Below are 25308 nucleotides of genomic sequence, written 5' to 3' on the forward strand. Positions count from 1 at the left end.
CAGGGAATACATCACATGATGTTTTGTCTAGCCAGTTTTTCTTTTTAGACAATTCATGGTCACAGACTTCATCAGTACAAAACAAAATTATGGCCAAGCAGACTCCATTCATCCGAAGAATAAGATCTTTCAGTGTTAATGATACCTTACACTTGTCTTTTCTCCCCATTCCCAAACTTACTTTGCCTGATGTCTTTTTAACTGTGCTTCTATAAACAGTAGAAGTCTGTCTTTCAAGGGTTCTTTTGGTAAATGTTTTGCTTGCTTTAAGTGTCTTGGCTATTATAACCTTGACTGTAAGCATAATGCATATCTTCAAAACAATGAAAATGTTTTCTGGTGATTTTTTTTTAAGTATATGGATGTCATGTATTTAACTGTCAAAATTACTAAAACAAAATATCATCTGATTGTCAGATATGTTGGTTGCGGAAACTGTTTAATCTGACGAGTTCATAAGTTGTTTCTAAGGGTCAGTGGTTAACAGGTCTCATTCCACCGAAGAGGCACAAGCCAGAGACACACTGCAAAGGATCAGCCACAAAGAAGGGAACAAGGTCTGCTAAGTCCCTGACAAGTACATAGCTATTATGCCATAACAACTACATAGCTAGCATAAATATGTTGATAGTTAAAGTACATCTAAATTAAAGAGCAAGGAACAGGATGCTTTAGCAATTCATGATTAGATGCAAATCATCGTTTACAGCATAAGTAGACAAAAGTTTACAGCTCAACATTTGGATACAGCAGAACAAAGACCTTATCTCTACAGAACTGAACGCTCATTAGCACTTGTTCTGAAGAACGAGTAATGTTTAGACTGCACCAATTCAGAATTTCAAAAAAATCACAAAATATTTTTTTTAAACCAAGGCTGATACATCACTGTCCATAGCATTACAAACAATATATTTTCCCCAGCAGCTAAACAGAAGGTCCCAGTAAGACTGTGCACTGAGAGCCACAGAAAGCTCCCCCATCAGGCAATCCTCCTCCAGATGATTCTGCAGGCTATTGTCTCATTTCTTACCATGTTACTGCCTGCTTTCACCCATCCCTGTTACAGCACCTCCTATCAGACAAGGTGTGGAAATATGGCAATTCCCACCACAGTGAACACCAGTGGTTTCTGCCCACTCAGTTGGACAGCCTTACACTCTTGTCTATGCCCTCACTCCCTTTCTTTTAAGGAAAGGAAGGAAGAATATCTACATTCATCTTCTAATGCAGCTTCTTTCCTCATCCAAAAAGCATTCCTCAGGTCTCCAGCCCCTCCTTCACTGTTTTTGTGGCTTCTTGGACTACTTGATCATGATCTTGTTGGGACAAACCTCCTGGGAGAGGTTTGCAGAATTGTCTGTAGCTGCTCTTCTGCTCCGGCCATCCCTACTTCATGCACTCATGGATTCCCATGCTCAGGACAATGCTCTTCATCCATTTCCTTTCCTTCTCACTCACACCAGTTTATCTGCTATCCTAGTGTAGTTTCTGCTCTAAAGACTGTCCATGACTGTAACCTGATTTTCCCAAGACATACTCTGAACCTAAAGCAGATGAACAGCAGGAAATTTGCTTCAAAGTGAGGAACAGATTTGGTCAGCAATGTCCAGTGAACTGTAGCCTCTGACTCACTGAAGCTATGCTCTCCTCGGCCCTCAGAGCCAGCTGATGGTACAAACATGCCTGTGCTTCCCACCTGAACAAGTCTTACACCCAGAACACAGCACTTATCTTTCTCTTCCCTCCTTCAACAATGGTTGACACAACCATTCGAATGCAATACCATCAGAGGGAATATCTGAACATCTTCCAACTGTTCCTTTTACCAGTGCACATCCATCCTAACCATTGCTATTTCCTTCTCCAAATCTTATAATTTGACACTCAGTGACAGCAGCTAACCATCTGCACTGCACGATGTTCAAAAGTTTTCATTCTCTGCCTGCGCAGCAGAAAGCCAAGTGCATTAGGGCAGCACCATACTTACTGTGCAATGTTTTTTATAGATACTGAGACAGGATATTCACTGTATTCATCCCTAATCTATTCAAATAGGTCACTCAGAGTTCACAAGGCTGCACAACCACTGCCAGATACTGTGTTCCAGATACCCTATTTTAAGTATTTTTTTAAAAAGCAAAAAAAGTGTGACTACATATAAGAAACAGAATTAAGCAATGCAATAACTGTGTCAAAGTTTGAATCTTTCTCTCTCCTGATTTAGATTGTAGAATCAGATGTATATATTCAGGTCTGATGCCATTTTACTGAAATGTTTTTCTAACTGCACAGACCTAATGGGAGTAGAAGAAAAAAAGTGGCAGAGAAGACAATGAAATATTTTAGCACCTAGCACCAAGTATGCTCTTGAAAGTACATTAGCCCTTTCAGTGCTCAGATTTTTAAAGAATTAAATGTCTTTCAATATTTAAAAAGATTTGTAAAGATGTAAAGTTTTGCTAGCTGTGATTTCTCTCCTTCAGGATGGAGATGCTGCTGTCTTTAACAGTTCATGCACAGAGATAAACAAGCAAATGAACAGCTGAGCCTAAGAGATCACTATTATTATTTTTAATCTTTAGTAGAAAGGCTGTTAATGAGATACTTAGAGACATGGATGCATGTTTCCTTACCATTCACATCATGGAAAACTGTCAAGCCAGCTGTATACATAAGCAAGTCAAATGGAACAAATCTATCAGTCCCCTCTCATGCCCCCGTCACTTTCCTAGAGTGGAGGAACAGGTCAGGTTCAATACAAAGCACCCACTAAGTGGTTCTTGTACGACTGCACTCAGAAGCGGCAAGGATCCATCTTCAACTCCTGCGCAGGTATGCCAAGCTTATAATTCAAAAACACTTCTTCCAGTCTCCAACCTTGAAAATCCACCACTACGCTCCAGCTCATTCACCTATTACTTGCAGATCAAGTCACAAGTCTTTGTTCTCAACAGTTTTACATCACAATAATTTAGTAAACTCTAGTTAGGAGTCTTACCTTTAAGAAAATCCATTACAGTTCACACAGAGCACTAAGCCAGCATAGCTAACAGCAGTGAATTGCAACAAAGGCTTATTTTTATCACCAGCTCAAGCATTTTTGACTTTTAATACATGACCTCTATTCAAGTCAGAATTGCACTTTAAAATCATTAAGCCACTTTCCAGGACATACTATGTCAGGGTACTTCATCACAGTTTCTGAATATGTGCCTTGAGAGAAATTTTTCCAGCAGATGATGCAGCAGGAGAAAAAGATGCCTGAGGTTATTCAGCTTTTTGGCTCCTTGATCAGACTCCTCAGAGTAATATGGTCATCACAAAAACATTCTGCAACACTGACTCAATAGTATTTCAATGTTTAAATGTCAGACGTGGATAAAAGCTGTATTGTGCAAAAGCTCTAACAACTGTTATTTTAGAAAGTGCTTTATGAGACATTACCGAAGATGTATTTCTAAACAAAGCAGTTTTCTTCTTTCACTTGCATGCTCCCCAGACAAACATGCACTAGCTGCTAGCCTTGTGAAAAGATTCACTTGAAGGTGACAGCCATTTTACACACAACACATGGTTATTTCAACAGTGGCACTCAAAACTCTGAATGCCTCATGCTAAATATGTGGACAACTAGTTCCGCTAATGAATTTATGCATCCCTGCCCAAAATCCTTGCTCAGGCCATCTTAAGAATGGGTGTTCCTCTTCTGCAACAGGACGAAAGCCCTGGGTACAGCTGCTTCCCCACACATGGGTACAGTTCTGCTGTAACTGCAAAAAAACCAACCCCAGTCCCACCAGTCACTGCTCCATCTCACTACTGCAAGTTTCCCTGGCAAAACAAGGGCAGGACTACATGGCCTTGAACTACTAAAGCCATTTAACAAAATCCTTCAGAGACAGTCCCCACCCACCACATGCCCTTGGAGGTGAGGACCCCTCTGCTCAGCCCATGGGGCTGGGGACCAGTGCCTGCACATCTCTTCATCTCACCCACTGCTGAAAGCCTTCCCTGCCCAGCTGACAGGGCTGCTCAAAGTGGCTGGCAATGGAGCATTCACACATTTCAACATTAGCTCACCCATTTGCTGGGAGAAGAAACCCATAAATTAAAGGTTATCTGAGAAACAACATAAGCTACCTTGTGCAATGTGACTCATTCTATGTGCTCTGTTGCTGTTTCCTACCCTGCTAAAGGCAGTTTTCTGAAGACAGACTTGAAACAAAAAGATACACTAAAAAAATAGATGAAGTAACCAGCAGAAAAAGGTCAGGAACTTTGTTCACCCACCTCTTAAAACAAAACTGAGAAGTGGTATCTTTGGTGGCCTAAAGTCAATAAAGGGAAGTCATTCCTTCAGCATCTTAATAGTTAGCACAAAGAGCATCAGCCAAGACGTTTTTTAATTCAAAGAACTGAAATTTTCTTGCCCACCAGAAGCCCAAAAAGCTGTCATGGCTTTTACTTTAAAAAAGAAAAAAATGCAGAATCATAGAATCATTAAGGTTAGAAAAGACCTCCAAGATCATCTGGTCCAACCATCCCCCTACCACCTATGTCACCCACTAAACCATGTCCCTAAGCACCAGGTCTAACCTTTCCTTAAACACTGCCAGGGACGGTGACTCCACCACCTCCTTGGGCAACCTGTTCCAATGCCTAACCAAATGTTTAACCTTATCCTGTTGCTCTCCCAGTTAGAAAAGAGGGGGCTACTTTAATGAACTGCTCTTAGTCTCCTGGTAGACAAGAGATCCATTTTCATACCAGTTCTATATGCATCAATTGCATGACAAAGCAGAGATGCCAAAATGAATTTGCTCTTCCTTGAAAACTCCTAAGTAGTCCTCGCATTTTCTCTTTCCAGTAAGCAAGAGAAAGATATAGACTCTGAAACAACGCATGTTCTACACATTTCCTTGTTGCACTTTTTCTTGCTGCTGAACCATAAAACTCTTTCATGATGCAGGCATGCAAATTTTTAATAGCAGTCACCTAATTGTTCATATCCTGAGTTATATGAGAGGCCACACAGCACACTCAGCATTAATTATTAATCTAATCGTGTTACCAAAGTACCAGGTAAGCAGGATCTTCTCAGAGGATATGATTCCTCCAGAACACCCAGTTCACAGGCAGCATAGAAACAGAATAACCAGAGAACCTTGTGAACTCTGCTTTGAGAAAGTGGTTTCTTTTGCAACACATGGATGTTGGTCAGAAATACTGGACAGTTTTTAGTTTTTTTCATATTTGAACTTGCCAGAAACTACAGAATTAATGAAAATTCTGCACTGCAATTTAGGTATCTACAGTTTTTAGGAAGTCAGTGAAGCAACAGCAGAGTTCAACCATATATTTCGAAATCTAATGACAAATCATAAGAAAGGAAAAGTCTTTATTTAGAAATGGACTGATCCAAGTGTTTCTGCATTAAAGGAGAATTCAAACAAAAATTGCATCAAATAATCTTTTGCTAGCATACAGATTTTGGCCTGGGTTTTAGAAAGCAGAATAAATACAAATAACAGTTCTGGTGACCTCTGTGAGTACACAGTGCTTCAGCAGCCCTTCCCAAATTTCAGAGAAGGCTTAATTCAGCAGCCGTTGTCTATTGCCTCTTCTTGAGGATCTTATGTTATTGTCTTGTTAAATCTTCCAGTTATCCTTATTTTTCTAGTTTTTTGCATGGGAATGAACATGCTCAATTTTTTTTTTCCTTTAAGACATCTCTGCAAAGGTCTAAAAAATGTTCTTTAACAAGTTTTCCTAAGAAGCAAAACAATTTCTGTTGACATTCAAAATACTGTTGCAATCTCAGCCAGTAACCACTGCAAATGAGTTGGTTCCTACTACTTTCAGGCACTGAAAACTCGAGCAGACCACAACTTACTTGGTGATAATCCTCTGACTATAAACAGTTTTGAAAAGGGACACAGGATGCTAGAAAATAATCAGAAACTCTGTACTCCCTCTTTCTTCTTCACATCATAAATGCGTATAAGCCCAGGTGTAAATAACACCTCCTGGAACAAATTATTGTTTTAAAGTACGATCTTTCCTATTCTCATTAAGTAAAGCAATACATGTTAGTAACCATCATGTGATACTACTTTGACCCTGAGGAATTAGAGAAAATGTTGATATTGGAATCACAACAGAAGTATATTTATCTAGCAGCAGCAGATCAAGGTCTCTGTCTGGGGACAGAAAGCAGCAGGAATACTAAGAAGGACCTGCCAGCTACATGAACTGAACACAGAAATATACTAATACTGTTTAGTGATTTACTTTAACATTTATCAAGACTCAAACTGAAGTGCAAACCCTCTTAAAAAAAAGATAGCAGACATCCCATGTATAACCGTCAGTGTTAAGCTAATCAAAGATAAATCAGTAGTCTTGGGGAGGAGAAGGAGAAAGAAATACTGTAAAAACACATTATTCAAAAAGCTAAAAAAAATGCAAACAGCTCTTTCAGAGCTATCAATACTTAATCAAAAAATATTTTATCCTGTCCCAACACTTCATGTTCAACATAATGGAGCGAGTTTGATTTCTGCTTTAGAAAGTAGCCAAAAAAAGCATAACTCAGTTAGTGGGTGTATCAAGTTGATTCTTCCCGTTTTCTGTTGAACATCTACAGAACAGGGAAGTCCTAAAACCCAGCTTCAGTCACGAATCCCCTTGAACTCCAACCCAAGGAGATCACAGCTGAGACCAAGAGCTGGCACTCCCCCAAACACCCTGCAAAGCAAATCCCACATGACTGAGTCTGTACATCACGTAAAGGCAGATGCGTTCGAGTTAAACGTCCTGTGCTTTCCTTTGGCCATGACAAGCACGGTGATGCAATCTGCAGTTGGGAAGCTGTCAGGACAGAGAGCCATCCCAGCCTGTAATGTTCACAGGTTCCAATTTATTTCAGTGCTCTGTTTCTTTAACAGAGAAAGAGAGGCTTGGCACAACGTGCAGACCTTTGATGTAAATCTTGCTATTTACTCATCCGAGAGAAGTTTGACAGACAGGCTTTAAAGGTGCTCCTGCCATAGGTGGTGACGTAGGATACATTTGATGCCCTGACGCTTTCCATATGACCAGTAATGAGTAATGAGTCCTGTGGGTGGGCAAGGCTGGCGCACAGAGGAGGTAGTGAAGGACATCCTGTGGTATATTGTGTGGTTCCAGTGCACCATTCCCTTTCCCTCCTTGTTCCCCACTGCTTCTCCCTATTCTTCTCCATTGAGAAGCAAACACCAATGCCCTGGAGCATACTTGTGCCGTAGCAGGGTGGTTTTTGTGCAGCAAGGCTGCCTCGCTGCAGGCACTGCTACAGCTATTACGATCTTCATGCAAGAATTGTGCCTTTGCCACTATGACAGGCAAATGGCTAGGGAGCAGAACACTAAAGGTAATGAAAAGCACTGTTTTTAAGGCAATTTCATTTACCACAGATTTCCTTTTACGCCTTTATTTAAGGCATCTAGCGTTACAATGCTGCTATCCACTATGATTGCAATCAAGTTTTAGAAATAGCAGAATTAGAAATTTTAGATGGCAGAAGCGCTCAAGCTGTCAGACTAGATTTGTCACTTCCCTCTAGGGGCAGGCACCACCAATAAACAAAACCTGCAGCAATCCAGATGGGAACAATAAGAACCAGGATCAAAGTCCAGGGTCTCACTTCCACTGTCATAAAGAGAGTTGGATACTTCTGCAACTCAAGCCTTTATGGCACATCTTTACAATCACAAATCTATGAGCTCTTATGCCAGCGTAGCCTAGCTATTTGCCCTCTGTGCAGCTGGAAAGTTATGCATGTAGGTAACCATCAGCCTGCCAGAATAAAACTGTACTCATTGCCACAGTAAAAACTCATTTGTCAACACTTCTCAGCTCAAAAATGAAAAGCCCCAAGATTCCCCCCTTCAAGCCAGTGAAGTTGCTACACTCGCTACTAGTAGAGGTTTCAGCTTTTGAGCCCAGACCTGCCTAGCATATACAGCTACTGGAAGCTTTCTGAAATCCTTCCTAGCATGTCAAACTTGAGAGCAGTCCCATTCATTCACAGTCCCTCAACCAGGTTCAAATTTGTGAGACTCAAAACTCCCTCAGTTCTGTGTCTACTTCTGAATCCAATTTCAGGCCTTACTAATCAAGACTGCAAGTGTGCAGTAGAAACAGTGCAACACATCAAGTGATATGTGCTGCTGCTGCTGCAAACAAAGACAACTGCTTTCTTCCTTCTTTATGTGTCTAGCACAGAAATAATTTTGGACATACAGGCTGTGGGGAATTACACCAAGGATTTTGGTCCACCATTTCCTCTTTCAATGAATAGAAACAGGTACCTCCTTGGGTTATTTTCTCAGCTATACTTGCGCTGATCTCTAAGAAATCATCTGACCACCTCATGTGATCTGGAACTGCAAAACAAGAGCCTTGGCAAGGAATATTTTTTGTTTGGACTCTAAAGAAAAGATTCCTTCACACATGCAGCTGGGTAAGTTTAATTAAGTTGTACTAATTCAAGAAAACTTCCCAGTTCCTGAACATGGCTAAGAGAATAGATAAAAGATTTACATTTTCCAAATAATGCCTTGACTTAAAGAATCTTTTCCCCATCAGTGTTAAATGCAGGACAGCAGAGATTACCTTGAAGCTTCCCCAACTGTACACTACAGAAAGTGCATACACAACTGAAAGAAGCACAGGCAGCTGGAAAACAAGTAAACAGTGAAGCACCAAGGTCTGTTTTGACAGCCTTCTCTGCCTTGAGTGTGATAGAGAGCTTGAGGTTTTTACTTAGTCCTACATAGGAGCCTGCACATTGCCCATCTCTACGTCTATCAACAAAAAGAGCAAAAGCAATTGTGAGAGGCTACCACATCATGAGCTTCAAATGGCAGTTCCTCCACCACATCAGAAAGGGGTCTCACTAATATCTATGCTCCTGCAAGGTGCTTATGTGATTTTAGCAACTCTGGGACACTGCTATACCCTACATTTTAATATATCCTTGAACTTGAATGTATGTGAATAGAAAGTGATCTTAAAGCATATTAATCACAGAGAGCAACAGCAGACACCAGAGCCTCATAACCCCTCATAACTCAAACAACTTGGTTATAAGTCTGAGTATGTGTTGCTTTGAGAAACTTTAAGTCATTACTGTCCACAACTTAGTCCCTCAGAGGAGGGCTGTTCACCCCATGATGGGAAATAATGTTGGTTTTGCATCAGCTGTAGCTATTGACACTTCATTCACTTGGCCATGTGGAGCAAAATTACCAAAGCACTTTCTAGTATTACTCCACACCTAAAGCAGTAGATGTGAACAGTCATGTTGCTCCTTCTCCAGTAAGCAGATTGATATACTTGCACCAGAAGTGATTTTAAGGGAACTCAGACTTATCTCTCTCAACAGTTGCCTTATCCCACAACACTCTTGCCTGCAGTAACTGCAGCTATAGCCAGCTGTGAACTCACCCCTGTACGTTCAGTGAGCACCACCCCTTCCAGTCCTTGGGCCATTTTTCCAATCCAGAAGTAGAGATACATCAGCACAGTTCTTTTGAAAATCTCAACAATTACTTGACCGATTTTAGGATCTCCGGACCCAAACCACTCACTAGCAAGTCACAGGGACCTGGATTTCTCGCATCTTCAAAGCTGTAGCAAAATATTCTTGCTCTAGGAAGCTGGTTTCTTGTCAGCATTCAATTCCTTGTTTCCAACAGAGTAGGGTTCCACCAGCACGTGCCTTTGGGCTCCTCACCACTAGCAACAGTCCACTCAAAGAAGTGCTACAAAGGTCAAGTTGCTGCTCGGCTGCACAAAGCTGCAAGCAGCTACTTCATCTCTTCTGATCTATGAAGAGCCATTTACATCTCCCCACCACAGTTTCTGCAAGGACATGAACAAACATTTTTTCCAAAGACCAACAGCTCTCCAGGAGAGAGCTGGGTAAGGAGAATCTTAGCATATGAAAAGCACACTCCTGCAAGGGATCTGTTAAAAAACAAATTCCATCATCCCAGGTAATTTCCTTCTCTGGTCCAAAGCAAACAGATACACAACCCTTAACAAAGCTCTTTGAAGGTTGCACTGAAGTTGCAGCATGATGGCATACATGCCAGGCAACATGCACCTCTTGCGGGCCATCTACATCAGCAATGGAGCATGCAGCTGTTGCAGCCCACAGTCCGGCACACGTGGTACTAGCACAGAGCATGTACATCCAGCACCCATATTGTGATTTGTTCCATTATTAACAGGTTAGCCAGCAAAAGCTTTGTCTACTTTCAAAAGTGTAGGAGCAGCATAGCATACACCCTGTCTTACTGAGCAGAGTTCAAACAGTGCAGAAGGACCACCCAAAGGTTAAGAGCAAAAGTAAGGTCCTCCAAACTCCAAGCAAAAAAATAAAACAGCACCCCTCCAGCTCACAATTACTATCACAGGTTCTTCCCAACAAGAACCTCATATGAATCCCGTCAAAAAAAAGATGCAAATCTTCAGTCCATCTGCTACCTCTAATACCTACAGCTACACTCCTCCATACACAATTCAGCCCCAGGCTTTCCTTTACCATTGCCAACAGAACAGATGTGGAAATTTTGGTTGGTGACATGCAAGGAACCCCACTATCCTCCCCTTGCAGCCTGCTTCCCTACTCCACAATGCTGTGTACAATGACATGATGACTCAGCTACAATTCATTCCCTAATGAGGCCCCCTCAGGTTATGCTTAATATTAAATAGGAACTCATAGGGTGCAGAATGAGGCCATTAGCTTGTTCTGACAGGGAGCTAGGCTCAAGGCAGAGTACAAAGGCAATCCTGCTTTTGAGTTGCACAGCAGATAATCCAAGTTGCAAAGGGGAAAGTGAAGGAAAAATGAGAGTGCCATGTGCTGTCCTGGTGAAGTTGGACTTACAATATACCAATATGAGGGTGTTAGAGCACAAAACTAGATTCCATACTGGTCACTCTTCTGTTAAAAAAAATCCTTTTACACGAGGGTACTGCCTAAAACAAAAGTGGAAAGCTTCAGGAAAGAACTGGCTCTGAAATGACTGTACTATTAGCTTCAGAGCATGTTACAGGTTAAGTACCATATGGTTTAGTCTCCAAAAAACAAAGGTCACATCCATCAATACTCAGCAGCATTATCCAACATCTATACACACGGAGCAGTGACCCATAATATGTGCAGGAATTACCTCAACATCCCAATGAGCAGGTCAATGCATCCTGTACAGAAACAGCTCTCTCATGGTGGCACAAAGGTTTCTCTCTCCTTCAGATCCTAATAGGAAGACTTTTCATATGCAAATATTGCTATCCAAGCAATTATTTGGATTGATTGATACCACTGACACTTGCATATGAAAACTCTGGCATATCTGCACAATTCTACAACTATCTGGAACAAAAACCTGTTCAACTCAGTAGCTTGCAGTCTGCTAGATGAGTACCTTTGAGGATCAAGGCATGAAACAACAAGTATACTTGCTGATCAATAACTCTGAAGACTGAGTATATAACTGATATTTCAAGGACTTGTACATCATGACCAGATAAGGATTAATCCAAGAGTTTCATCTCATGAAGCATCTTAATTTCAAACACTTGGCCTTTACAGAGCTGAGGCTTGCAGGTTTTATTAGACATAAGGCAGAGACGGGGAAGATGATCCCAAGTACATAATCTACAAAAATGTCAGTCGACTGCTACTCCAAGAATGGTTTTAGGACAAACTCATACAAACCAGACAACCAGGAAGTATCTTATCATTTTCTGCTTACAGTCAGCTAATTGTACAGCTGTATAACAATATTATACATTTACCTTTAAGCACAAAGCTTGAAAGATTTTCTGCAGTCTGAAAGAAATGGACATAAAATAGAGTATTTGCATTGTGTTGATTTACCCATGAGCATCCAGGGCTGCACAGTTACCACTGCCTAAACATGGAGAAATGGAAGCAAGCAGCCTGACAGGTTCAGTGTTTGTACCAAGCCTTATCAGGGTATCAGCTCCCCCCAGTAACAGGGTGGGCTCCAAAGCAAACCCCCATAACCCCTCAGTCATGATAACTGGAGCAACTAAAGCTTTCTGTGGTGTTATGGTACCACAAAACTATTAGCTTTAACTGAACCAGTTAAGCACTTCAGGGCTTGACCTTTTAAGCATATTAAACTGCATGTACATTTTCACACAGCAGCTTCCAACTGTGATCTCAGTGACCAATACTGCAAATAGCCGTTGCAAACCAATTTAATAAAACCCAACACGATGAAAGAAGCAGGTTCTAAAATCTAAAATGGATTATTTGATTTCCTATTGTACAGTAAATCCTCATTCTTTTCTGATTTCATTCCAAATTTCTCAAAAGAAATTCCCAGGTTAGTTTTCCTTCATTACCTTTTAATTTCAATGTTCCACACAAGTTCTTGTCCTATTTAACAAGTTAATAAGAAAGTAAAGAAAGAGATAAGAGATGTTGGCAGTTCTGATTATGAAATTTCACTAGATACATTATAAAAATCTGGCTAGTTTCATGCATAGAGGCAAGGTTAGTATAATAAGGCTTCCACTGGTAAAAATTCAAGCCTAGCACAAGAAGGTATAATTTCTAAGAAATGAAGAGAGATAGAGCCTCCTTAATTATGGATGATTATAACCCTAATCAGCTACAACAGCTTTACTGTAAATTCAATTTGCATTATTGCCAAAGCTTTAATCACAGTTTAAAAACCCTCAAATCTGTGTTATCATTCACAGAGGGGTAATTGCACAAGTGCAAAGAGACAAGCAACAGCAAAAGCCAAACTTGAGATAGAATCTGATGTTCTGGGCATCACAGAGATAAAACTTACCGCAAGATCCTCCTTTCCACAGATTATCTGTTACAATTAGCCTCATCCAATAAGGCATTAAGGTCTGTGGCCCAGCTGTTACTTATTGCCTACTTGAAGCCTTTATCATTTAAAAGAATAAATTCCCAAATGATACTGAAATATATTCATGCAACTGTTGGTGAGCTTCTGTTGTAGGCGCACGTTTACATTGCTTGAAGGAAGAAATCCCTACTCCTAAGTGTTTAGTTTTATTCTTCTTGGGAGCTTAAGGATACCAAGAACTCTCCATTTTTCCAACATGGAATTACTCTTGCCTTTAAGGAAAGTTTATAGACCCAATGTATTATGAGCAAGAGAACCCTCAGATGCTCAGATGCTATTAGGCAGCAAAGGATCAACAATCTAAGAAGAAAGTGTTTTTTCTCCAGTATCAAATGTAACACCCTATTCAGATATTAGAGATCTCTGCAGATATTACAAGCCTGTTCAATGTGTTTAAAAAACAGTTTCCTATATTATATATATATATATATATATAACAGATACTATGCCTAGCACAGAAAATACTATTTGCAGAAACAGCTACCAGCAGCAGGATTCTCCTTTCATGTTAAACTCAGACAGTTTTTTAATAAAGCTGGACTACAGGAAGTAAGTGTGCAAACAGAGGTCTAAAAAACAGCTGAAAGTACACATTCTTCACCGTTTTAATTAACTTTGGCATTTTGAAGTGCAGAGTTGCTATAAAACAATATTTTGATTACAAATATTGCCAGAGCACATAGACCCTGTCTTAGTATTGTATATAAAACCACACTTCACCCCAGTCTTCTGCTATTAGTTGTTTATTTCAGTATTTATTCATCTTCAATATGGACCAAAGCCCCTTGTGTTTGCTCACTGCTGCTTAGCTGTTTCAGCAGCTGCCAATCAAATGGAAATAAATTGCTTTGCTTTAGTAATTTCTTCTATTTATTGTCACTGCTATCTATAGATCCATGAATACTGAAAGATGCCTCTCCTTTCATTCAGGCTTTATAGGGGTCAAAAAAAGTGTACAACTAAACAGACAAACGTTTAGATCAGGTATGTAAAAGATGCGGTTCCTGCTCCCAGTATCACCCAGGAGGGCACAGGCAGCAGGGCAACGCCTGCAGCAATGGGCTGTTTCACAGCCTAGGGCCAAAGGCACCATCCTGCCTCCTCCACCAGCTCCTGCTCCCCTGCTCTGCCAGTCCCACCAGCACCAACATGCAGCCCAGGAGATCTGCAGATGCTGACCCATCGGCTGGAGCTTCACACCTAGTGCAGCCAAAGCACACGAGCCCTCTTGTACTGATGAGTCAGCCTGCAACCAGGTCTCCCAAGTGCGCACCAGTCCTGCTTTGCCAGTTTGAATTACAGCCCTGCTACTCCCTCCAAGGCTGCTCTCCTGCTTCCTAGCACCTCCGCTGCTTCCTAGCGCCTCTGGATTCATTCAGGCTCTGTTACAAGGAGAATGCTGCAGCTGCTGGAGAAGCTATGGCACTGTGTGCAATGACTGCAGTGAGAAGAGATGTGATATTTTCCTCTGCTGCTGTTCCAACAGAGGAGTGGCAGACCATCTCTGCCACATACCCACCTGGCACCACCTTTGCCCAGCCTGTCCCTGACCACCCCTGCTCACATTATTCTCTTTGCAGTCAAGGAGGGCTAGAAGCTACACAGTTATGAGATGCAGCCATTTCTGCTTGTTTCTTCAAGTTTTCGTCAGGGCGTGTTGCTGTGGTGTTTTCACATTAACAACAGCCCCTCTCAGGAGGAAGTTTTCTGATGCAACTGAATTATTCCAGAAGCTTACAGTGAAGGGAAAAGCCTCCCTCACCCTCTTTTCTTCCACAGCAGCTCTGTCCACCTGACAGAGTCCCCACAGCCTCCATCATCCTCTTCTCTCTGTGCAGTCCTGCCCTCTTCCTTGCTTGCTTGGGCAGCCATCACCTTGTTCTGTAAGCAGATTCTGTGCTGTAAGCAGATTCAAACCACTGACCAGGAGCAGTTCTCCCTCTTGTCTTGTTTAAAATATATTGTGTTTAATATATAAAATACATTTCCTGCCAAATCACACCATGCTAAGGCACCCAAATAGGACATCCAGCAGCATTGTGCTGCTGCATTAGCTCAACCCATGACAACTCTACCCCTCAGCAATGCCTGGCCAAGGAACCACAAGGTCTCTTATGCTGCAGCACTCATACACCTTATACTGTAGCATTGACAATTAACTTAAAGAGTAAATTTCAAAAACTGAGATCCTGAAATTCTTCCAGGTACTTGACAGCCCTAGGAGTTATTGACTAAGTGTTTGCTGTGAGTCCTGTCACCTGCTAGTGGAACTAAAGCTGTTTCCTCTGGAAAACCACCAGTGGCATGAATCCTTATGAAAATAAATACAAGGAAGAAACGGTAGGTTACTCATAGCAGACGCTAATTTAATTCAGTAATTCTAAAACATTTCCTCATGAAGTGTCAAGGGATGCTTCAAAGGAAGAACTACAGAACTTGAGTTCAAAGTGATAGCCCTGGGACGTGAAGAGGGAGAAAAAAAATCAGGAAGATAAATTAGTAATAATAGTAATAGAAGAGAAAAGGCTGGATCTGTAGGCTAATTATTTCTGTTGTGCCAGAGGACAGCAGGCTGTGGACTTGCAAAAAATGGAGGAGTACACTTTAAGTAAAATCAAAACCTGACTAAAGAGTGAGGTTTCTTGAGGTGGTTAAGCTGATCCTCCACTCAGCATGCAAGGAGGAGCCCTGCTGCACTCCATCTCTTTCTTTTTGCTAGCACTGATTCTGCTCTGACCCCTTGATCAGACTATTCAGCTCACTAAACCACTAGAAAACTAACTCAGCAAAAGAGCTTCAAATTTCCTGCCAGCACAGCCAGCTGACTCAGCTGACCAGGGCAATCTCCTGCAACTGCATGATGCAGGCAACAGGAGTACACAGAGTAGGGCAAGTGTCATAGTGCTGCCAGAATGGACAGCATTGAGTGGGACAGCAGAATGAATAGCAAATTGAAATAAGAAAGCCTGACTTTTATAACACGTCTAGGAGAAGGTAAATGGCAGCTAGTTGCCCCATGGCTGCTAGAAAGGTAACTGTCAGTGCCAGAATGATGGTGCAGAGCAGTATGGACACAAAACTCAGTGCACTCTTCTGTAGTTCATTCCTGACTGATGTACCCTGTGTTGCTCCTTTCTAAGGTTCCTGTGATTTCTCATCACACTGATGGTTCCTAGGTTTTACAGCTTGTACTACTAATTGTCAAAATGCAAGTTTCCTTTTGCATACAGAAATTTCTAGGAAAGGCACCCAACTGAAGATGAGGAATAACGTTCCCTATCTATTTGTTGATGCAGATCAGAAGTGGGATAGTTACCAGCAGAGCCATACAGGAGCAATGAAGCACAACAGGCATCTTTGAAAAATTCTGATCCGACACTGAGTGTGAAATGTTTTTACAAATGATAATAGCAGCATTTTAAGCTACTCCAAAAGCACAAGGATATTCCACCTTGTTTTCTTGCTTAATAGTTACAAAAGTATTGTTGAATGTGTTTTGAGAGTGAATTGTAGATAGGATGGCACAATTGCATAACAGTACTAAAATCCTGGTGTCCTTGAAAAATCAGCGCTTCATCACAGACTGTCACTTGAAGAGAGGAGTAATGAGTCTTGACCAATGGGTCAGAGGAGCTAAAAGAAGAGTAGATTGTATGTTCTCTTTACTGTCCTGTATGCACTTGCCATACACTACCACCGAAACACTGAGCTGATATGGATCATTAACCCAGTAAGAGCCCAGGTGATTATCTGCCATCTTGGCAACCCAAGACAGTCCACAAAAGCACGAGCAACTAGAAGGGAATAGGACCACACAAAAGCACGAGCAACTAGAAGGGAATAGGACCACGTGGCCAAGAGCAAAAGCATTTCCCCAGTCAGTCACACAAGCTTGACTCATCTTCTCACAAAACCACAGCCCTAGGTTTTAACACCCAGCCTTTGCTTTCATTGATGCTGGTCACCACAGTGAGTGTGAAGAGATTTTCTTGATTTAACCCTTTCTTTGAAGAAAGCTTTTCATATTGGTCATTTGTTTCTCACACTGAAGTGTTACGATTCCAACATTAAGTTAATCGAAGTAATGCAAAAGTTATTTTAAGCATCACAACACTCAAGAACACAGCAGGCCTGAACTTCTGTATTTAAAGGTCAGCTATAAGAGCACTTTCATTTACTTACCTTTTTGCTTCTTCTAAGTGGCAGAGATACTCATAAGCAATGTTCTGACGCCTCCTCTCATCCATTTCCTCCGCTGAAAGCCTTTCATCATCCACAATAGCTGCAAGGAGAAACCCATATCAAGTTACACATGAGTTGAGGCAATTTAGAGCAGTTTTACGGAAAACCTAAGCTAAATAGTGCAGAAGAGAAATTAGCACGGTTGTCCCTTCTCCACAAGAGAGACATTTTTGGCACACAAAGATATTTAGATGACCAAGAAGGTGCTGTTCTCCATAGCATGAATTCCTTAAGTGCCACTCGCTCATACCAAGCACATATCACACTTTGTCCATCACCTGGTTTGAGGGTAAGAAGGAGATTTCAAACAGGTGGGGTTATGGCTGGGAGCTGACAGTTTCAGCTTACGCATACTCAGAGAAGTTTAAAGACTCCCAAACACAAGCTTGAAGTGAGCACTGGATGGAGCAGCCTCGTGCTAAACACAGCCACCGAAGTAGAGATGGAGACAATGCAAGGGCATTTGTTTCCTCAAGGGCAACTTGGGAGCCAGCTGCAGCTTCAGCAAGCTGTTAACGTGCAGACTGGGCTGCCTCTCATCGATGGGCCCTGTGATAAGGGCTGTAATCAAATGAAGGAGATATGGTATTCATACCCCTACTTACCGCTGAACCACACCACCTCCCATAAAAGCACTGCCCCAGCCTATTAAGCATGACTCTCTGAAGATCTCCAACTGAAAGCATCCCTGATCATTAACTGCCTCATGACCCTCTTTGTAGGTAAAAGGTCCTCTGTGAGCAAAACCTCAATCCTTACAGAAGTTCAGATGTTTCCAGCATTGAATCTGCAGGGCAGTACAGTACTACTGACTTCTGGATGAGCTTCAATCACAGCGTGAGGCTTTTGAAGAGTGTCTTCTCTATAAACCAGTTACCAAAACAACACCCTGTTTGCGCTGATGACTGCCAGAAGAGTTTATCCTACCCTCCCTTGTTATTTCTCAGCCACATGTTCCCATCAGTTTGTGCCAAGAGTTGACAATCCTATGGCTGCATCCATGAAACAGAACAAGGAGCTAACCTTTCTGAAAAAAAACAAGAGCTATGAAGAGACTCACTTCTAGGAGGATCAAGTCTCTGATCTGAGTTGCTATACATCTGCAGCCACTCTCATGCAAACACAGGGTGGGGACGGAAACAGGGCTGGGCCAGCCACTTTCAGCGGCAGGCCACAAGCTGAGAATAAGAAACATCACTGATAAAAAAAACAGACCCTCTCCTTCCCAAATGCACTGTTGGCCACTATTATTTGTACTGCCACACAGATCATGCAAGCCATGAGTAATTTTCAGTATTTCCCTGATGCAACTTCTTCATTTAGTGGGTAAACACCGTCCTGAGCTGATATGAGCACTTTGGGTAAAAGACACCATAACAAAGCAAGAGTGCTTTACAAGAACATACATATATTGAAGGTTGAACCTGAGAAAAGAGAAGTGATCCCATCTATCTGAGGTACATGAGAAAATGGAGTCACAGTAGACCGCTTTCACTTCATTATGCACTAATGATATTTAAAATACTTTCTTCTCCAAATGGAGACCACACACAAAACAGATCTTGTAGCTTCAGCATGCCAATGACCCATGTTGACAAATAGGAGTACACAGAGCACGTCCTTACTGAGGACAAAAAAAATGACACTACTCACCCACGTTTTGGGCTGATGCTACCACACATTTGTTAACGTATAACATAGCTACTACGAGCTTTGTAGTTTCAGTTTTAATCACCACAAGCACTGATATCTCTCATCTTCCTTTGCTTTTAAGATGGCTCTTCCTAATTACCCAGAAGTTTCGTGCACCGATAAAACAAATACGTGTCTTGCTCCGAGTCCCTTTTAAGTCTGGTAGCTCCAATAAACATGACTCACTCTAAAATGAGCTCTCAGATACTGTAATCAGGTCATCACTCGTTATGAACTGAAACATTAATGTGGAGGCAAACATGAGATTCAAGCCATAAAACACTCAGCATGGGAAACTGGCTGTGGAGGCTGCTTTGCTGCTGTTCCTGCCCACGTCTGTCAGCATGCCCAGGACAGGCTGATCCCACACCCCAACACGGCGCTCCAGCAGGGGAGGAGACATGGCTCCCTTAGACAAGGGTGAAGTATCAATGAGCACCATGCTGAAGTTTAATTCACCACTTCATTGCCTGAGGCAGTGAGCTCTGTGGCTAGTTTTCAGGCAGCATTGCTCACCCAGAGGTATGAGCCCATGGATGATGACAAGTGCCACCAGAGGAGCCCAGCCAGCCACCCTAACATGCTGTGGCCCTGTCAGCCTTGATGTAACCTGAACTTGGTCCCCCATAACAGCTCTCTATGAAAAGCTTTGCTGTTATCATGTCCTGCTCCTCTCAGCTCCCGTACTTGGCTGCTCTCACCATTTACTCTTGCCCTTCAAACACAACTTGCCAATCAAAAAAGCAAAAAAAAAGGCAACTTATCTGAAAGCTGGAGTGGAAAACCACACAACCCATTTGATAAACATCAGTCTAGGAATTTAACTGAATAACTAATGCTTTACAATCTGTTCCTGGATCTACACATCCATGGGTCCCTCCTATCCTCAACAAGGACATACCAGATCAGCCCTGGCCAACATCAAATCCCTCATTAAAATTATTGGCAAAGATTGACTCAGAGGGTGGGTGAAGGCACTGACAGATATCATGGGATTGTTGTAGTTCTTCTGCTTAAGGAAACCAACAATGAGAGAAAATGACAAGAGCGGAGAATGTAGAGACACTGAAAAGTGAAAAACACAGATCTTTTCTAAAAGAAATACTACACCAGCAATTCACAGGTTAGGCTTCTGTCCTGCCAGTGCTAAAGTGTCTGTTTCTGGGCTAAATATCTATGCTCTGAAAAAGCAAAGCACAGGGAGCACCAACACCTACGGTACTTATGCTGGGAGGAGTCTCTTGCAATACCCACAGCCTTCTGATAAGACTGCTTATACACTTTCCCCCTCCAGCACATACTGGCTTCAAAGCAACAGTGATATCACATGAAATAAGCAGTTGCAAATGCTTTTAGAAACAGCAGTGACAGCCTGTGGGATAGAGGTGGCACCAGGACTAAGCTGCACAGTAAATTAACTTGAAGACTTTCAAGATCATGGGTCCTTTAAGTCTGGATTGCTGTAACAATTTTTGGCAGACTTCAGTCTTCATCTATAAACTCAAGCATGTAGCCTTCCACATTACTAGACAAACCCTTTGGGTACATCCATCCACACAAAGTTCTAGACAAGTGATCTTGGTTTGAAGACAGAAAGCTCAGTCTCTTTTCCAAACAGGGCACATATCAGCCAGAAGATGGGAAAGAATTATGAAATAAATACATTCTGCTCTGTCAGTAACTTCTTGATAATGCTAAACTCAAAGGAAGAGAATGCTATGATAATGTTATGGGGGCAGAAGAGCAAGGTTAGGGTCCACCTGGAGACCTCCAGCCCACTGATATGACCAAGTGTGATCTGGACAGACTCAACATTGCTGCTGAAAACATCCAAATGCCACAGAATAAGGCACATGTCAACTACATAAGGCTATGCAGGAAAAAAATGCATCTGAAATCACATCTTACAATTCAATTTATCAGTTTGGGAATCTGGGGTTTAGAATTCAGATAAAAACATCACAAGTATTCCCTCAAAGATGAAATGTTGTGAATACATAGACAACATATATAGTGCAGTCCTTAAAGCTCTCCATTTCAACTCATTTTAATTGTTGCCACCCCATTAGCCATCAGTTAATACAAAAAGTTGTTCGTTTAGTTACTGGGTTCCCTCATTACAGATATTTCCTTACGAAAAAAACACCAAAGGAGGAATAAGTAGAAAACTCTGCATGGAGCAGCTAGCAGCATTAGAGCTTAAATTGTCATACCTAATTTTCAACAAACGTGAGCAGAGACTTATTGGGGCACTCCATAAGATGTAACAATTGAGTAAGCAAATTCTTCCATCAATTACTTCAGTGGAAAAGATGGCATACCACAAACAACTTCTTACATATTCTCATTCCACACATTTCCCACCCCAGAGTCCTCTCCCCCAACCCCCCAGAAATGTCTGTTTACTAGATGGTAATCTGAGTTGAGACTTGAGCATCTTCCACCAGCTGACACATTGCAGCAGTGTTCACCATCATTGTCTGAAATATTTCTGTATGGTATAGCACCTCAACAGAAGGACAGATAAGACAGTAGCAATGACTAGCTGATGTTTCAGGCTCATAGTTTGCAAAAACATCTTCTGTGCTCCCTGTTGCAAGATGGCCACTTCAGATGTTATCAAATACTTGGAGCTCTGTCAGCCAAACACTGGGTTGCCAACATACCCCAAGGTGCTATATGCACCTACAGTTGACAAAGCACAAAAAACATTTGCCCAGTCTGACTCAGCATTAGTAGACAAAATAAAACCAGGTTCATATAAAATTATCGTGTAAACTGAGCAAATCTTATGAGCTCCACAAGTGCTAATTATGCAAATGTGGTCCAAGTTCAGAGTCAATCTTTTTATCACAACTATGGCAAGGATTTTGAAGGTCCCAGGGTCACAGAGATAATCCACATCAACACACGACTTATCAGATCTTTCACATAAGTGCCTTTACACTTGAGATGACAGTAAATAAGAGGTGTTTTACAGGTCTAATTTGCAATGACTTTCAAACAACCCCATGGATCCATAAATTATGGTTCTTTTTTTTTTTAAATGAAACTGAACTTGAATCTTCTATAATATGTAACTGAAAAACATACAAGGAAAAGTGAATTTTGTTTTAATTTGCAAACGTAAATTTATGGAGCCATTTACTAGTCCGAGATATTCTGGGATAATCCCAAACCAGCCAGTTTTTTATTCTTAAAAACCAGAGACTGGGAAAAAAATAATACTGTAACACAGAATCATTTAAGGCTTCCTGGTTATTCATTTGTACTCAGATGTATAATTGTTTGCAATAGTTCAAGAACAATATATGGCTGCTTCTAGCAGGTAGACCCTTTAACAAGACACTTGCCACAGACATACCAAAAGACTTCTTATACTGAGGAAGACAAAAAAAAGGAGCAGAGGCTCTTATTTGTCAGGACCAATTGCTCTCAGTTTCCCACCATGAGAAACATTTTCCCAGGGAGAGAGAAATGAGCAAGGAAGACAATGGCTTTTGGCACCACAACAGTGAAGATCAATACACAGGATATAACAGAGGATGGAAAGAACAAAATCTTCTTACAGCGACAGAGAAGAGTTAGTAAACTCAGAACTGAGGTAAGAGGTAAAGGGATGCATGAGAAAATGTAATAAAATGCTGGAATAAAAGTTTTTGTCTAGACTATTTGAGTTGAACATCATCTAAATCTCATTTCACAGTCCCAGCTGTGTGCTATCCGGAGTACTGTGTAAAGCCCAAATACAAAGGCTGGCACACTGCCCCACAGTAGGCAACGACATGCTCAAGTCCACTAGCAAGATGTTCGGCAAGTTCTGTGTCCATTCTTCACACCTTCCTGCCTCCTCCACCCACCCAGGTGTACCCCAACATCCCTAGCATTAGCACAGTGAAAAGTGTTTAACAGATACATGCTGTAACAGCTCAAAGAACACTATAACAAAAGTCAAGACCTTCTTGCACATGGCCTCCAGAGCAGCACCTTACTTACCAGTCCTGGTAAAATTAGAACCAGCTATGAAAGCAGTGACTGATGGACCCTAGGCAACATCCCATTCATGTCTGTCAGTACCAGGAAAAACTCTGAATGGGAAGTATTTGTCCTTACATTTCAGTGCTGTAATTTCAAGAAAAAGTTCAACTGCATTTTAGAGTCAAGGTGACCTCAAAAACCATAGGTTATGAGAGCAAATATTTTATCCTAACATGAACAAGGCCAATACATTCAGTTTAATCTTTATTTCTACTAAAATTTGTACTTTCAAGTAGCCAGGACTGCCTGCCCAGAGCAGCTTAGCTTAGCGGTTGCTCCTGGGGTTACCCCTGCAAATGCAGCACCAGCCAGGCCCTGTAACTGGAGCAGGTCTGTGATCTGGCAGTTCCTTCTGAGACAGGTTCACTGCTACCTGAGCCTGCTGCACTGCCAGCCAGCTGGAAAATGCATGGACAGGATTACATGCCCAGCTATTGGAAAAGCATTACCCAAAGCTACAGATGCAGAAGTTTCCTCCTGAGCCTCTGCTCCCAAATACAAAAATCACAGGTACCTAATGCAGCACTTTGCTAACTGTGAAGAAGCAAATATGCCAACTAACTGTGAACAGAGACGTCCATTAAGAAAAGATGGTTTTATAACACCAAACTCCTATTACAGGAGTTCTGTTATGGTACTTAGTACCTAAGAGGTCTACTGTTATGCCAGAAGACACTTATCTTTGGTAGAAAAATTTAAGGTTCTGATCAGGACAGCCTTCTACAGACTTACTCTGTCAAAGAGCACAGTTGCAAGCAGCTAGCTCATACCCCACAACCATAAAACCAGATGGCCCAAACCCTTTTCCTATGGCTCCAGTTAAGGAAATTCAGTCAATTTGCTGAACATTTGCTCCAATAAAGGGCTCTGTACAACACAAAACACTGAAAGCACTCAAGACTTACCACAGCTGTGAACTTAGAGGGCAGATTTGCCTGAGATACTAGACTAATACACTTTATTAAATTATGAGGCTCTTCAATCTGGCATTTCTCAATTTTTCCAATATATAACTGCTCTCTCCTTCCTTAGAAATGACTATGGATTTCCTAATCTAGTTATTACATTGTCTGAGGCATGCAAGCTCAGATTTTCATACATAAATACACACACATCTTCTGGCCAGACCATTCTCACAAATTGGTCACACCGGATCTACAGGGTCACAGTTCTGGACCCAATCTCACTGCCAGCCATTGCAAACAAGGAGGGAAAAAAACATTTTCTGAGAGTTGACTCCAGAAGTCCAATAAAAAGGCATTCTGATGTAAAAATTGGAAGTGTTAGCAAACCACTCCTTCCCTTGAGTTTTCTTGTAGAGACTTATTCCTGTTCATTCACTCTCCCAGAGTAATCTTCCCCCACTTCCTTGAAAAAAGGTCTCGTTTCAGTCTTCTGTATCTGCTGCCACAAGTCCAACCACATCCATTTAGAGAAAGGAAGCACTATTTCAAGTCATGAACCTTAGGACTAACACACAAAGGGACTGTGATGCAACAGCAACCACAACCCATGCTTCTGGGACCAAGTGTCAAAACTGCTAGATTTCGTGGAGCCTGTCAAATGCCAACACTGGCAGAAGGCTGACGGACTCTTGAGACTTGTCTTAGTTTACCTGAATTCCCACAAAGTTAAGTCACTTTTAACCACACAGACACAAGATGACTTTGGCATTCATCAAGTAATCACAGGCACAGCTGGAACATTTAGTATTCGCTTTTCTGCTTATAGGTATCAATAGCCTTTAGTTTACTTTCAGATGTCAGGCTTTCTACAATGCCATAAAATGACATTTTAGTAGAGGCAATAGACATTAAATAGTTCTGTTTTTCTCTCAATGTGTAATGATACCAGAGCACAGCCATCTCTTTTCTAGTAGGGTTCTTTACATTGTGCAGAAAAATAACACTTCATTATATTTTAACTACAGCATAATTGTTCTGTATACTTGGAAGAACAGGGAGGGAGACAGAATAATGGGTCTGAAGGAAGTACATGAAAATTTGACCTTAAACAATTTGTTAGCTTCAAAGTACGTGTTGCCATCTACAATTATAAACCTGAAATGCAGTTTATAAGTCTTCCTGTTGCCCAACTATTTCCATTTGCATTTAATTGCAAACCTCACTCTGTATAAATACTTCAAGTAACTTCTTAATAAAGTTATCTCTGCATATGTTACTAGTCAGTCACCTCAACACAACTGGATTCCCCAAGATATGGGCACTCAGTGTTTTTAAAACTTAGTTCCTTTCTGTGAAATACCTGGTTGTCCATAAAGCTCTGGCTGCTGATAAAACCTCAGTCTAACATTACCAAAATAAAGTTGCAAGCCTAAAGAAGCACTCAGGCCGATGGAAATGAG

The 25308-nt window shown here is 41.5% G+C and overlaps 1 protein-coding gene across 7 annotated transcripts in view; it reads right to left on the reverse strand.

Moving 5' to 3' along the window:
• The window catches only part of IQGAP2 (IQ motif containing GTPase activating protein 2), a 127002-nt gene that overhangs the window by 88171 nt on the left and 13523 nt on the right, over window positions 1–25308 (reverse strand). For all 7 annotated transcript variants that reach the window (XM_080573845.1, XM_080573842.1, XM_080573840.1 and 4 more), the window contains exon 2: window positions 17154–17253. In XM_080573845.1, the coding sequence (XP_080429971.1) occupies window positions 17154–17253 (100 nt within the window). The remainder of the gene's footprint in view (window positions 1–17153; window positions 17254–25308) is intronic.

This window comes from Anser brachyrhynchus (assembly GCF_964034855.1).
Source record: "Anser brachyrhynchus genome assembly, chromosome: Z".
Taxonomy (NCBI): Eukaryota; Metazoa; Chordata; class Aves; order Anseriformes; family Anatidae; genus Anser; species Anser brachyrhynchus.